Source organism: Anopheles nili, chromosome 2 (genome assembly GCF_943737925.1).
Source record: "Anopheles nili chromosome 2, idAnoNiliSN_F5_01, whole genome shotgun sequence".
Lineage (NCBI taxonomy): Eukaryota > Metazoa > Arthropoda > Insecta > Diptera > Culicidae > Anopheles > Anopheles nili.
In genome coordinates, this window is record NC_071291.1 from 39,548,682 (window position 1) to 39,562,500 (window position 13,819).

Genomic DNA, 13,819 nt, shown 5'->3' on the forward strand with positions numbered 1-13,819 from the left:
AGTGATCTGGAAACCACAAATTTGAAAATGAACACTACAAATCTCATCCATTTTGGCTCCGCAAGCAAAAGAAGTCCTATAAATAAATAAGTAAAGTAAAGAATGTTCACTCTATTTTACCAGCAAGCAATGAATGTTTCATGGAACGTCGGATTTTAATCTCACTGAAAAAACTGTTCTCAAAAACTTGATGTAAATTGTAATTACATTTTTGCAACTGAGGCAATGGTCTCCTTTCTTGAACAAGAATACATAAATCAAGCAAATACAAGGATGTTGTACGGTCAACCATGCACTTAGCGAAGAAAATTGGTGCGTATTTTTCCACACGTGGTTGATAAGCAAAAACATTAAATAATATAATGTGTTAAGCAGTGCTCGGGCACATTGAACGTGCACCTACTGATTTGCCCGAGCAGTGCTCGGACAGTTTTGATTAACTCCTTGTTTGAGTTTTGAGTCCTTTAATTTTGAATAAAAAGGTCAAAAAATTGTCATCCTTTTTTATTCGCTGGTGGGCATTTACTTCCATCAAAAATATGTAGTAATTTATAAAAATTTTACGAATTAAACATAAAAGTAAAAAATCGCATTACATATATATAATTATGGCGAATCTATGCATGATCATAAAAAATGAAGAAATAACAGTGCACAAGGCAAATGAGGAACAATAAAGTTTAATTAAATCCGTGAAGGGGTTAAGCTCAACAAAATCTTTCCAAACCCTCTACAAAAGGCACACGAATCCGTCAATCCATAGGTTTCAGTCATGCCGGCCGAGTTGCAACAAGTGCACAAAAATCGCCTACGTAGCGCTCGTCGCTAAGCGGTATCGATTCGGCGTCGGATTTTGAACGCCAAAATCGACAAATTTGAATTCGCGAGTAACAAGAGATTATGAGTAGAAGAGGATGCATGTACCAGCTGGAATCCGATTCGAACATCACTTGTTACTCAAGGGTTATTAAATTTAATGGATTTCCCCTCCTTTTGTTATCAGTACATATCGCTGATCTTTCCGGCGCGTGATAATCAGCATCCCATCTCGTTTGCTTTCGTTTGCTGTCGATCGCATTGTTCTAAGCACACTGTAGAATCTTGTTGAGCGTCTTATCTTGATGGTCATAATTCGGTCGCAGTATTTTGCCGGTCATAATAATTTGTCCGGCTGCACACATTAAATACTTTTTTCATACGAAACATACCAGCAAACGGTGTGCGATAAATTTCTGTGAATTCAACCATTGCTTCTCATATCATTGAACATCTTTTTATCACAAAACTATATGAAAACAGCGGGATGATCAAACACGGTGTCCAACTAGCATGCATCATTCCATAGTGCAAGCAATGATCACCTCCTACGCTCGCCTGGTACAAAATATAGTAGCTTGTCCTTTTTGCGCTCACGTGCTGCTCCTGTTATCCCAAATAGTAATCTTTAAGCCCATGGCACACGCTTTTTATCAGCAGTAACCAAATCTGGAGTCATTGCGCGTGGTTCTTGCGCACGTGGATTTCACAAAATTCTTTCGATAGGCCAGCAATATATTTTGAGCATACAATTGAGCTAAATCGTTCCAACTACATTTAGTTCTTGAGAAAATGTCTAATAAAACCGTAAAGTGGCTCAGATGCTAATGAAAAGACTTACATCGAATTCTATGCGCCATTAATGCTTTGATCGAATTTGACGGAGCACAATTAAAACAACTACATGCCATTTGTCTCGTTTTATGAAGCCATCTACACAAGATCATAACTTAATAGTTTTCTTTCAACGCAGTAAAAGGCACATCGTCACTGATCGCGGTTGTTGTGTTCGCGAACATCAAGCCCTACCGATTCCCTTCAATGCTGTACCTGCGCATTAGCGACCTGCAACGAGCCGAGCAGTAATTACCGGAAAGGATCGCAGTACCTCAACATAACGATATAATAAAACTTTTAGCTCTTGTTAGTAGGAAGACGCAAACGCTCGTTACTACTATCTCATGGTACGTAGATAATTCTCCCTCTTGTGCCAGGCGGCCGTACATAATAAATAGGGAATATAACGAACGTACGATCGACGTGACTATTCCAAGCGTGTCGCTGTAACTTAGCCCTACTTAAGGCGGCATAATCTGCTAATGAGAGCTACCCTTCGACACGTGAGCTGAAATGAGATCGATTATCCGTACGAGGAAAAGAAAAATGTGTCCCATCACGAGCAGGTACCTCATGGCTTTATGTGCTTTAATGTTTGATGCTATTTTGGCGAACGTGTAAAGTCATTTGCAGCTCCACTCTTGGTTAGAGCAGGCTTAAAGTCTGTGATTGGTGCCGAAACGGTGCGCTATTATTGTTGTTTCTCAATGATGGATAGAGTTGCGAATGATGGTGCTTAAAAGTACTATATTAAACGAAACTTGCAGACAGGCGTTATTTCACAAATAACTCTAGCACTAATGAATGCCGTAATTCGCCGCATTTATGGAGGAGCTTGAAAAATATGCTTTTATTTTGTAATCTTTGAGCAATACAATGAATGGTTTTTTCTATTGTTTTAAAATACATGTATTTAACCTAGAAATTTAATTGATTGAGATTTATTTCAATTAGACTGGTACATTTAAAGGCGTTACATCAATACAATAAATAATTTACTTCAACTTTTTTGAAGCTATTTTTGTTTACAAAAGCAAAATCTCTTTGTAACGGTGCACTCTCCTCGTACACAACAAAGTGATACCTGAAAACTTAACAGTTGTCCAAACTGCATTACTTACTGCTTTGAAAAATCTGTTTATAAGTTATTGAATTTGATTTTTTAAATTATTTGCACACTTGTTTAAAGCCTACACCGGCCACCGACAAACTGGAAGTACGTTGATTGATTATTGTAACGCGCGTTAGATTACAAACTTATGAGTTGTTCCAACGCCTTGGCAACAGCGTTTTCTCTTTCTTTCTCTAACGCCAGAAACTTGCACATTCTGCTTCCTGCCAACTGGATCGACCTGGATACCTCCAACTGGATCGATTGGCAACCAACCCCCTAGCAACAGCCCCATCGGACGCAGATATAATCCCGGTCAAAGTGGCTGGTAATGGATCTTATCGTAATTAATCTACACCCCAAGCGAACCACTCTGCGACTAGTTTGAAGAAAAAAGCTCGCCAACTAACATTCGCACACGAGCCACACTCGCGAGCCCTGAATCGAAGGCTCTCTAGCCGCCTAGTAGCTTGACGGGCCATTTCGGGACTCCTTTTATGCGCGCCTAAACCAAAAATGATAGATCACCGTCCTGGAAAATTGGAACCATTCGCGTGTTCACCCGTAAGCCGCAGTTGACCGACATAATTGGACAGCACTGAATAGGCGCGTATGATGAATGCTGCAAATTCGAGCCCCAGTTTGCATATGCGAAGCGAGCAGCGTGTGGAATCGATCACGGCTACTCGATCGCAATTTGAGCAAATAAGATTAGCTCAAGCGTTAATTGATTACCCCGGTTGCGTGGGAATGACAGCGGAGATTGCGATAATATTATAAAAAAAAGCAACTTTGCCCAACATTTAGCTGAGCTGAGCCGAAGCTACAGTGTGTTGTTAAGCGAACACTCTTCACGACACATTCCGTCCCGCCCAAAACTCCGAAGCTGTCGATCGCGAAAAAATAAACGCAAATTCCCTCAGCCTGTGCTGGAGCAATTCAGCAATTCAGCATGCAGCCGGCGATGCAGCCCGCGTGCGCAATCGTCGCAGGAGGTGTGCTCACGAAAATGAAATCGTATCACGATTTACGCTCAATATTGAAACAACGCTCAAATTACTATAATTTATCGCCCCGAAGCGTCCCGGCGGCCTTTGGCGGTGCAGAAGGCACAAAATAGGGCGAGGAAAAACAAGAACAAAATGGAGAATGAATGCCGCCACGGAACGTGGAAACGACCGCCCGTTCGACGGGTGGTGGCGCTTGAAAGCGGCGTTTTATTTGATTTATTAATCTCAACGCTCTCGTCCCGAGCTCGGGCCGGTTCTCGTGCGGGAAAATCTGGGTCTGGAGCTGGCTTTTGAGACCCGCGCTACTGTCAGCGGCCACCGGGGGTCAGCGCAGCATAAACTAGTTCACCAGCTCGGGCGCCAATAATGGACCTCTTTTAAAGGTTATTTCTGCTGTTAATCATCATTCACGAAATGAAGTGGTTCGGTAGTGTGGCGCGCGATGTGACCTCAACCGGTGACCTCCGGAGTATTGGCTGTATATATTTGCGCGACGGTACTGCGCCTCAATTTAATGGCAAATGTCACCCAGGGGATGGGGAAAATGTTCGCCGGCCGCTGAAGAAGATCAAAGCGTGTCTTGTTGCAGCCCACCAATTTTGCTCTACCGTACTGTGTATATTTACGTACATTTGATTAAAACCTGGAAACAAAATGAAGAAAAACTGAGAAATTAATGAAGAGCAAAAAACGATTGCCAGTGCTACATCGAAGAACTGTGTGACTACTGCTCGAAATTTTCGCATTCGAAATCAATCTTTTGATTAATCTGTGCAAATCAATGGTATTTTGTTGACAGTACTGAACTACAGGAGTAGCATGATTGAGGAGAAATAAAGAAAAAAATGCAAACAAAAACCGGCCACATCAATCGCACCAATCGCAATACGCTTTATTAATGCTAACGATTTACAAATGCAATCCCATTCATCTCGATCTCGGGCATCCGTTCGCTCTGCTTGCACCGAAAGAGCCCACCCATTTGGCTAGCGTGCCTTTACGGCCCTGAAAGTGCATCCAGCGGGAAATCCCGTTGGGATGGAATGGGAAAGCAAAAAAAAAACCAACATCACAACGCAGGTCGCGTGGTACAGCGTGCGCATACCAAACGACCGAAACGAGACGAATAAAGCCACACACGGTGCCATACGATTGGACGCATAAATCTGACACTAAATATCGATAAATTTGGCCCACAGCGGGTAGCCGGCCTGTGCCCGGCTTGTGCCGGTTTGTCTGAGCTGAGCCAAGATGGAAGTTTCAATATGCCTTTCGCGCGAGGTCACGGTTGGTGCGATGTCTTCCACCAGCTCACGGCCACAGGCATCCGTCTCATTTCACCGACGCACACCGGAAGTAAAGGTTCAGAGACGTCTCAATGCCGTCAATCGGGGCTCGTGATCTTTCGCCTACGATCTAGTTACGCGTGAGAAAAGAACTCCAACGAACCGCCCGGCGGTCTCACGATGGGTGTAGTTGATTAAATGATTCGCTTCTTGATTGATGGCGGGACGATCGGATACGATGGTGCGTTAAAAGGCTAGCCGTGGGTTAATGTCGCTATCACCACCAGGCGCGCATGGGATGGAAACGGTGTAATTGCCATAACGGCTTGATTGATAGCTCAAACTGTGCCTGATTTGGGCATGCTGGACATGGTAAAACCTACGATCTGATTAGAATGCCGATAATAATACATTTAAATGTGAGAGTTTGAAAAATTTGGAACATTCATGATCCGCAAAAATTAAATTGTAACACTGGTTGCATACGTTTCAGGCGTTTTGTTCATTTTGGTTGTACTGCATACCTGCATGCAAAAATTCCGTCACATATTATTTGGACTAGTAGATGCTGCTGTAGTCCAAAACATTTGAATGATCTTATTTCTCTCGACAGTTGTTATCGTTCAGTTTTCATATCGAACAGTATAAATTATATGATATAAATTGATATGTGCCTCATGATCGACCATGAAGATAAATGCTTCGAAGATTTTCTATCAATGTTTTCGATGCGCTTTTCACCTATTACATGTATATGTATGAGCATGAAGCAACATCACACTTTCTCTCAACGCTTTGATTTAATATTCGTTCGCATCAGCTTTCCCGTTGACGTGTCATCCCTCTGCGACGACACGACGTACTGCGACTTTAAGACTCTACCAAAATGCACGTCGGCGTATCAATCTTCTTCAATTAAGGTTTAAGTATATTGTGTGTCCCAGTAGCCACAACGAGCGGTCGTCAACGCATTCCGTAACGCGTTGTGATCGTACTGCACGCGAACAATACCGTGGCGTACGTTATGGACGCGAGTGCCTAGTTAATACGATGGAGATTCTTGCTCTACGATATGCTTATGCTGGCTTATCCCATGCCCCGAACCGTCAGTATGTATTACGACGTTACGGATAACAGTTAGCCGGAGTGTGGTGCGTGCGGCAATGTTCCGATACTGGTAAGTCTCCACAGCTGGTTCATGTCCTCTTGTCACCAAGAGCCCACATCTGATACAGCGTTATATACTATTCAATCGTACTTTAAACGCATTTCTAGCTTGTTGGCGTTGGCCTGGAGTCTTCTGTCGGTAGCGTTTGCCGAAGATAATGATTACGTGGACGTTTGCTTCGATCATGAAGGAGAAAAACCACCCCATTGTGAATTCATCGATTTCGATGACGTCTTCCAGTCGTCCAGCACCGTCAAGTTCAACTGGAGCTTTATCACGAAGCTGTCGATCAGCAATAAGAAGATAATTGGTGTGCCAACGAAAATGTTTGCCTCACTCCCAAACCTGGAGAGCTTCATCGTGCTGAACAGCTTGTTTTACCGAGAGATTGATCCGAACAGTTTCGTCGATTGTAACAAGCTCAGCCACGTCGAGATCACCGGTACCAACATAACGCTGCTGGATTCACACTTGTTCCCGAAAACCCCCAAGCTGCAGTACCTGCTGTTTCACCATAACCGCCTGTCGGAGATAAAACATGACACGTTCGAGTTTCTCGTGGAGCTGGAGGAGCTCAACCTCTCGTACAACAACCTCACCAGATTGCCCAGTGGCGTGTTTCACAAGCAACGGAAGCTGAAGTTGCTCGACCTGAACCACAACCGGCTGGTGTTGCTCAATCTCGACAGTTGGCTCACCACAGATGGGATCATCGCCATGACGTTCCTTGACGCGTCATACAACCAACTGGTCGACATGGCCTGGACGGATATCGGCGTGCGTAAGGTGAACCTGAAGTACAACAACCTAACATCCGTTCACATCAACAACAACAGCATCGAGGTGCACGCGTCCCACAACGCGATCGATTCCGTCGTAATCGGTAGTGGCTGTAACCTAGAGAAACTCTACCTCGCCCACAACAACCTGCATAGCTTCGAGTGGCTCGAGCACTGTGCCGATACGCTACGATCGCTGGACATTTCGCACAACCTGCAACAAAAGAATACCGACTTCCTGAACATGAAGCAAATCACATCCCTCAACATCGAGTGTACCAACATCAGCCTGAACTACAAGACGCTGCACGACTTACGCAAGCTGCGCTTTCTGGACATCTCATACAACAACCTGAAGAAGATCGACCTGGAAAATCTCACGTCACAGCGGCTTCTGGAGCGGTTGATGATCAGCGGAAATCCGATCGCGAACATTTCAATCGGTTTGATCAAGCGCAACTTCCCCAATCTGAAGGCCCTCGGGATCTACGATCTACCGTGGAACTCCACTTCCCTATCGATCGCGATCGACGACTTGAAGAAGCACGACATCCAACCGTACATTCGCAGCGATTATCTGTTCGATGAGTCCAAGTGCCCACTAAAGGTAGCGCCCTCATTTGGCAACGAAACCGACCACGAGCTGGGTGAGGATGGCAGAGATCGGCACGAGCACGGTATTGCTGGTGATAAGACGGCGGAGTATGTCGTCATTGCGTTGCTGCTGTGTATGGTTTGCGGGTTGATAGGTAAGCTGTTTGTCGACAGCCGATACTTCCCAGTGTTGTTCAAGGAGCGCATCCAGCGGCGATCGTCTATCTCGCACGAAAGTTTGGTATCGTGCGATCTGAATGGCTAGTTGCATTGAACGGTACAGTGTGAGCGTTTGGTGCAGTGTATGTTAAATGGTGCAAATAATATTAATCAAGTGCTGCCTAATGGCCGCACGGATGGTAACAGGATTTACACTGGGCAGTTCGCGTGCCGGAAACATGAATCAGGTATGCTTCGGGTTTCGTTCTAGCCCAAGTGTTATCAGTCGCAGGTCAGTAGCGCGCTGGTAGTGGTGCACTTCCTTTGTTTTGTTGTCAATGATTCGAAACCTGGTTTAGGTCTTGAGTCATGAGTCATGGGAAAGTTTAAAATCTAATATATTTAAAACGACGTAATAGAAGAGCTTCGCTTCAAGCACGCCATGCAATCACCAACAGTTTGGTTCTTGTGCACAGAATGAGCGGAAAATCTTGCGCTTTCAACGATATTCTGATTACGGAAAAACAATAACATCCAACTACACCAGCGGACACCCACTCAAGACCGCAATTATCAATTGTGAAACAGGTTCTTGATAAGCGTTGTGGAAGGAACGCAAATGAAACGTCCTTGCGCTCGCCTTGTACTGTATAGAAATAACCCATAAGCAAACCTAACAATTTGCAGTGCGTGTGTGTGAATATGTGTGAATGTGCATGTGTGACAAAGAACACGAAGAATGTTTTAGCGCAACCATATAAAAAGTCGATAATAAATCCCGTTCCATAGTTTCGAACTCAAGTTTACCATGTACCGAGTCGTCCAATATTTTTAATCAAATTCTAGCTTTGTTTGAGAAATGTGCTTCATGCGCCTTCAGTTGCCGCGTCCAGAAGGTGACGGCATCTCCAGCTCCTCTCACTCTCGAACAACGATTCGAGCAACGAAGATGATTCCTTATCACAACGCGCGGACAGCGGAACGAAGACAGCAATGACAATCTTTGCTGAGAAACTTGTTCGCATTGGTCGGGAGTTGTTGATAACGGTCGTGGTTTTAAAACGAAATCCCTTTTTGCTGACGCCGCTCGATCGCGATCCGATTCACGATCACGACTTCAGTCCATCGAGAACAGTGATCCAGTGTGGTTGATCCGAGCTACTCAAAGATGAAGCTTAGCTTCGTAGGGTAAGAAACCTTATTCATTGGCCTCCGACCCAAAGGCTGCATTTCGTAGTGTAACCATGAACATGCGCATTAACGCGATCTTTTCCTTTCTTTTGCTTTTTTTGCGCCCCCGAAGTGTTGTAGTGGGCATTTGCCTGAATGCGTTCGTTTCTATCGAGACAGCGGAAGCGGCGTTATGTCTGTGTCACCCGTCCAGCTGCTTGATAATCAACGCGAACAGCTCCGTACTGAGCCACTTAGAGCTGCACTGCCCCACGCCCATGATCAACATCAACGATCTGCTGATCTTACGTTACTTCGAACCCAGTCTCCATACGGATGCGTTCTTGTCGTTCCCCAACCTCACATCACTGGAAATCTTCCAAGGCTCACTGGCCCGCATCGACCCCGGAACGTTCGAAAAAGTCCCCGACCTGACGAAGATCATCATTCGCAACAACATGCTGAGCTCGCTCGAGGACTACACGTTCCGCGGCTTAGGCTCGCTTCAGTTTCTTTACCTGATCTCGAACGAATTGGCGACTATTGCGCCGAATGCGCTTGACGGGCTCAAGAACCTCACTCATGTGGTGCTTTCCAGCAATAAGCTCGCTAGTGTGCCTGCCGAACTCTTCCGCTCCAGTCCCGGGTTATTGTCGATTCACTTGAACAACAACATGCTGAAGGAGCTGCCGGTCGGGCTTTTCGACAACATAGCTGAACTCATCCGGTTGGATCTATCCAACAACCAGCTGGTGACCTTCGATTTTCCCCAGCTCAAGGTAACGCTGCTGTTCCTGCACAACAATTCTCTTACAAGTCTGCATCTGGATGATATGACGAAAGTGGTACAAGCGGATCAGAACCGCATCAGCACAATCACCGGTTCTGGTTCCGGTATTACCGATCTGTTGCTGAATGATAACGCTCTCACGAACATCACGCCACTGACGCACATGACGAACCTCACGAAGCTTAACCTTAGCAAGAATCCGTTAGCACCGAACAGCGTGTTTAGTGGATTGTCTCGTCTCCGCGAGCTTCTGTTGAGTCACACCAACATCCAACTGAGCGATGCAACCTTTGCTAACCTCACTCAGCTGGTGATGTTAGATCTGTCCTACAACAATCTCACGGAGCTCGACTTCCATATGTTCAGCTCCCAAATGGAGCTGCAGTCGTTGATCGTCGCGTACAACAACATCAGCAAGATCAACTTCATCGAGCTGCGTGAGTACCTGCCCGAGTTGCGTGTGCTCGAGATCTGCGGTAATGGCTGGAACTCGACCTATCTGCAGCAGATGTTGAGTCATATGCGCCGGTACAAGCTGAAGGCGGATATGCAGGGGTTGGCTCACACTGTGCTCTTTTCGTCTGCTTACATCGAACTGTGCGGGACGGAACCGGCTGGAAAGTCCACAGCCGATGACGGTGACTACTACACGGACGATATCAGTGATATCCTGAATGAGGACATCGACGAATTCTACCATTCATCTACGCTTAAAGTTGATAGCCGTGGGCAAGAATCTACCACGGCCAGATCGGATGTGACACACGTAACTGTAATGAACGCGGCAGCTGAGCCTTCGATGAGGTTAAACGCCGTACCAAACACCGCGTCTGTTCAAGCAGTAGTTCCTGACGCAGATTCGACAGACCCATCGTCACCGCTGTTCATAGCATTCCAAGTGCTGGCGTACATGTTTGCCGTGTTTGGGGTCGGGTGTCTCGTTGTGTTGGTGTACTACTTGCGTCAACGTCGGTTCGATGTTCATCGACTCACTCCCGTCGATAATGCAGACTCGGTGCGGCTCGTCTAGAGATTCTGTAGGTCCAAAGTAATCAAAAACTGCGGAAACTATGTGATTCTACCAATCTGAGATCGACGTTTATAGGCGGGTGTGTGGGTTTAAGAAAACACGAACGAATAACTGTACGGTTGCAAAAATGATAAAAAATTACATAATGTGGCAAAAAACAACGTAGAATAAAATGTGGAAAGAGTGATCGTACCCCATTTCTGTTTGCATAAGAACATTTATCCTATGGCTGTCAGTAGGCGCAATAGCGAGTATCTACACAGAAAACATAAATTTTAGATAAAAATGGAAACAAATCACTAAGCACAACGTTCACTATGCACAACGTGGGAAATTGATCGCATAACGAAACAGAGTCGAAATCACCGATCTGCACCCAAAACGCATCTGCTGGATTCACTTGTTAACACTGGTTCTCGAAAACTCCCAAGCTGCAATACCTGCTGTTTCACCATAACCGCCTGTCGGAGATAAAACATGACACGTTCGAGTTTCTCGTGGAGCTGGAGGAGCTCAACCTCTCGTACAACAACCTCACCAGATTGCCCAGTGGCGTGTTTCACAAGCAACGGAAGCTGAAGTTGCTCGACCTGAACCACAACCGGCTGGTGTTGCTCAATCTCGACAGTTGGCTCACCACAGATGGGATCATCGCCATGACGTTCCTTGACGCGTCATACAACCAACTGGTCGACATGGCCTGGACGGATATCGGCGTGCGTAAGGTGAACCTGAAGTACAACAACCTAACATCCGTTCACATCAACAACAACAGCATCGAGGTGCACGCGTCCCACAACGCGATCGATTCCGTCGTAATCGGTAGTGGCTGTAACCTAGAGAAACTCTACCTCGCCCACAACAACCTGCATAGCTTCGAGTGGCTCGAGCACTGTGCCGATACACTACGATCGCTGGACATTTCGCACAACCTGCAACAAAAGAATACCGACTTCCTGAACATGAAGCAAATCACATCCCTCAACATCGAGTGTACCAACATCAGCCTGAACTACAAGACGCTGCACGACTTACGCAAGCTGCGCTTTCTGGACATCTCATACAACAACCTGAAGAAGATCGACCTGGAAAATCTCACGTCACAGCGGCTTCTGGAGCGGTTGATGATCAGCGGAAATCCGATCGCGAACATTTCAATCGGTTCGATCAAGCGCAACTTCCCCAATCTGAAGGCCCTCGGGATCTACGATCTACCGTGGAACTCCACTTCCTTATCGATCGCGATCGACGACTTGAAGAAGCACGACATCCAACCGTACATTCGCAGCGATTATCTGTTCGATGAGTCCAAGTGCCCACTAAAGGTAGCGCCCTCATTTGGCAACGAAACCGACCACGAGCTGGGTGAGGATGGCAGAGATCGGCACGAGCACGGTATTGCTGGTGATAAGACGGCGGAGTATGTCGTCATTGCGTTGCTGCTGTGTATGGTTTGCGGGTTGATAGGTAAGCTGTTTGTCGACAGCCGGTACTTCCCAGTGTTGTTCAAGGAGCGCATCCAGCGGCGATCGTCTATCTCGCACGAAAGTTTGGTATCGTGCGATCTGAATGGCTAGTTGCATTGAACGGTACAGAGTGAGCGTTTGGTGCAGTGTATGTTAAATGGTGCAAATAATATTAATCAAGTGCTGCCTAATGGCCGCACGGATGGTAACAGAATTTACACTGGGCAGTTCGCGTGCCGGAAACATGAATCAGGTATGCTTCGGGTTTCGTTCTAGCCCAAGTGTTATCAGTCGCAGGTCAGTAGCGCGCTGGTAGTGGTGCACTTCCTTTGTTTTGTTGTCAATGATTCGAAACCTGGTTTAGGTCTTGAGTCATGAGTCATGGGAAAGTTTAAAATCTCATATATTTAAAACGACGTAATAGAAGAGCTTCGCTTCAAGCACGCCATGCAATCACCAACAGTTTGGTTCATGTGCACAGAATGAGAGGAAAATCTTGCGCTTTCAACGATATTCTGATTACGGAAAAACAATAACATCCAACTACACCAGCGGACACCCACTCCAGACCGCAATTATCAATTGTGAATCAGGTTCTTGATAAGCGTTGTGGAAGGAACGCAAATGAAACGTCCTTGCGCTCGCCTTGTATTGTATAGAAATAACCCATAAGCAAACCTAACAATTTGCAGTGCGTGTGTGTGAATATGTGTGAATGTGCATGTGTGACAAAGAACACGAAGTATGTTTTAGCGCAACCATATAAAAAGTCGAAAATAAATCCCGTTCCATAGTTTCGAACTCAAGTTAACAATGTATCTGATCAGTACAATATACTTTTATCAAAATCTAGCTGTGTTTGAGAAATGTGCTACATGCGCCTTCAGTTGCCGCGTCCAGAAGGTGACGGCATCTCCAGTTCCTCTCACTCTCGAACAACGATTCGAGCAACGAAGATCATTCCTTATCACAACGCGCGAACAGCGGAACGAAGACAGCAATGGCAATCTTTGCTGAGAAACTTGTTCGCATTGGTCGGTAATTGTTGGTAACGATCGTGATTTCAAAACAAAATCCCTTTTTGCTGACGCCGCTCGATCGCGATCCGATTCACGATCTCGGCTTCAGTTCATCGAGAACAGTGATCCAGCGTGGTTGATCTGAGCTACTCAAAGATGAAGCTTAGCTTCGTAGGGTAAGAAACCTTAATCAATGGCCTCCGACCCAAAGGCTGCACTTCGTACGTGAGCCCATGTTCATGCGCAATAACGCGATCTTTTCCTTTCGTTTGCTTTTTTTGCGCTCCCGAAGTGTTGTAGTGGGCATTTACCTGAATGCACTCGTTTCTACCGAATCGAAATCAGCGACAGGATGCATCTGTCATCCGGCATCCTGCTTGATAATCGACGCAAACAGCTCCGTTCTGAGTCACTTAGAGCTGTATTGCCCAAAGTTCGTAAATAAAATCGGCGATCTGGCGATCTTAAACTACTTAGAACCCAGTCTTCACACGGATGCGCTCTTGTCATTCACCGACCTCAGATCACTGCAAATTTCCTATGGTTCAGTGATCCGTATCGAGCCCGGTACGTTCGAAAAAGTC

The 13,819-nt window shown here is 45.8% G+C and overlaps 3 protein-coding genes across 3 annotated transcripts; all 3 read left to right on the top strand.

The window, feature by feature from the left end:
- Positions 1-6,223: 6,223 nt before the first annotated feature.
- LOC128722189 (leucine-rich repeat-containing protein 15-like) lies at positions 6,224-8,556 on the top strand. The gene is made up of 2 exons (XM_053816035.1): positions 6,224-6,237; positions 6,336-8,556. The coding sequence occupies exons 1-2, from the start codon at positions 6,224-6,226 to the stop codon at positions 7,864-7,866; spliced, it is 1,545 nt and encodes a 514-aa protein (XP_053672010.1). The 3' UTR covers positions 7,867-8,556.
- Positions 8,557-8,889: 333 nt separating this feature from the next.
- Positions 8,890-11,164, top strand: LOC128722188 (leucine-rich repeat-containing protein 15-like). The gene is made up of 2 exons (XM_053816034.1): positions 8,890-8,948; positions 9,064-11,164. The coding sequence occupies exons 1-2, from the start codon at positions 8,929-8,931 to the stop codon at positions 10,748-10,750; spliced, it is 1,707 nt and encodes a 568-aa protein (XP_053672009.1). The 5' UTR covers positions 8,890-8,928; the 3' UTR covers positions 10,751-11,164.
- Positions 11,158-13,016, top strand: LOC128722817 (chaoptin-like; the record flags this gene model as incomplete). Its single annotated transcript, XM_053816502.1, has 1 exon — positions 11,158-13,016. A coding segment is annotated over one exon (1,170 nt), but the record flags the coding sequence as incomplete, so codon positions are not given.
- Positions 13,017-13,819: the final 803 nt, after the last annotated feature.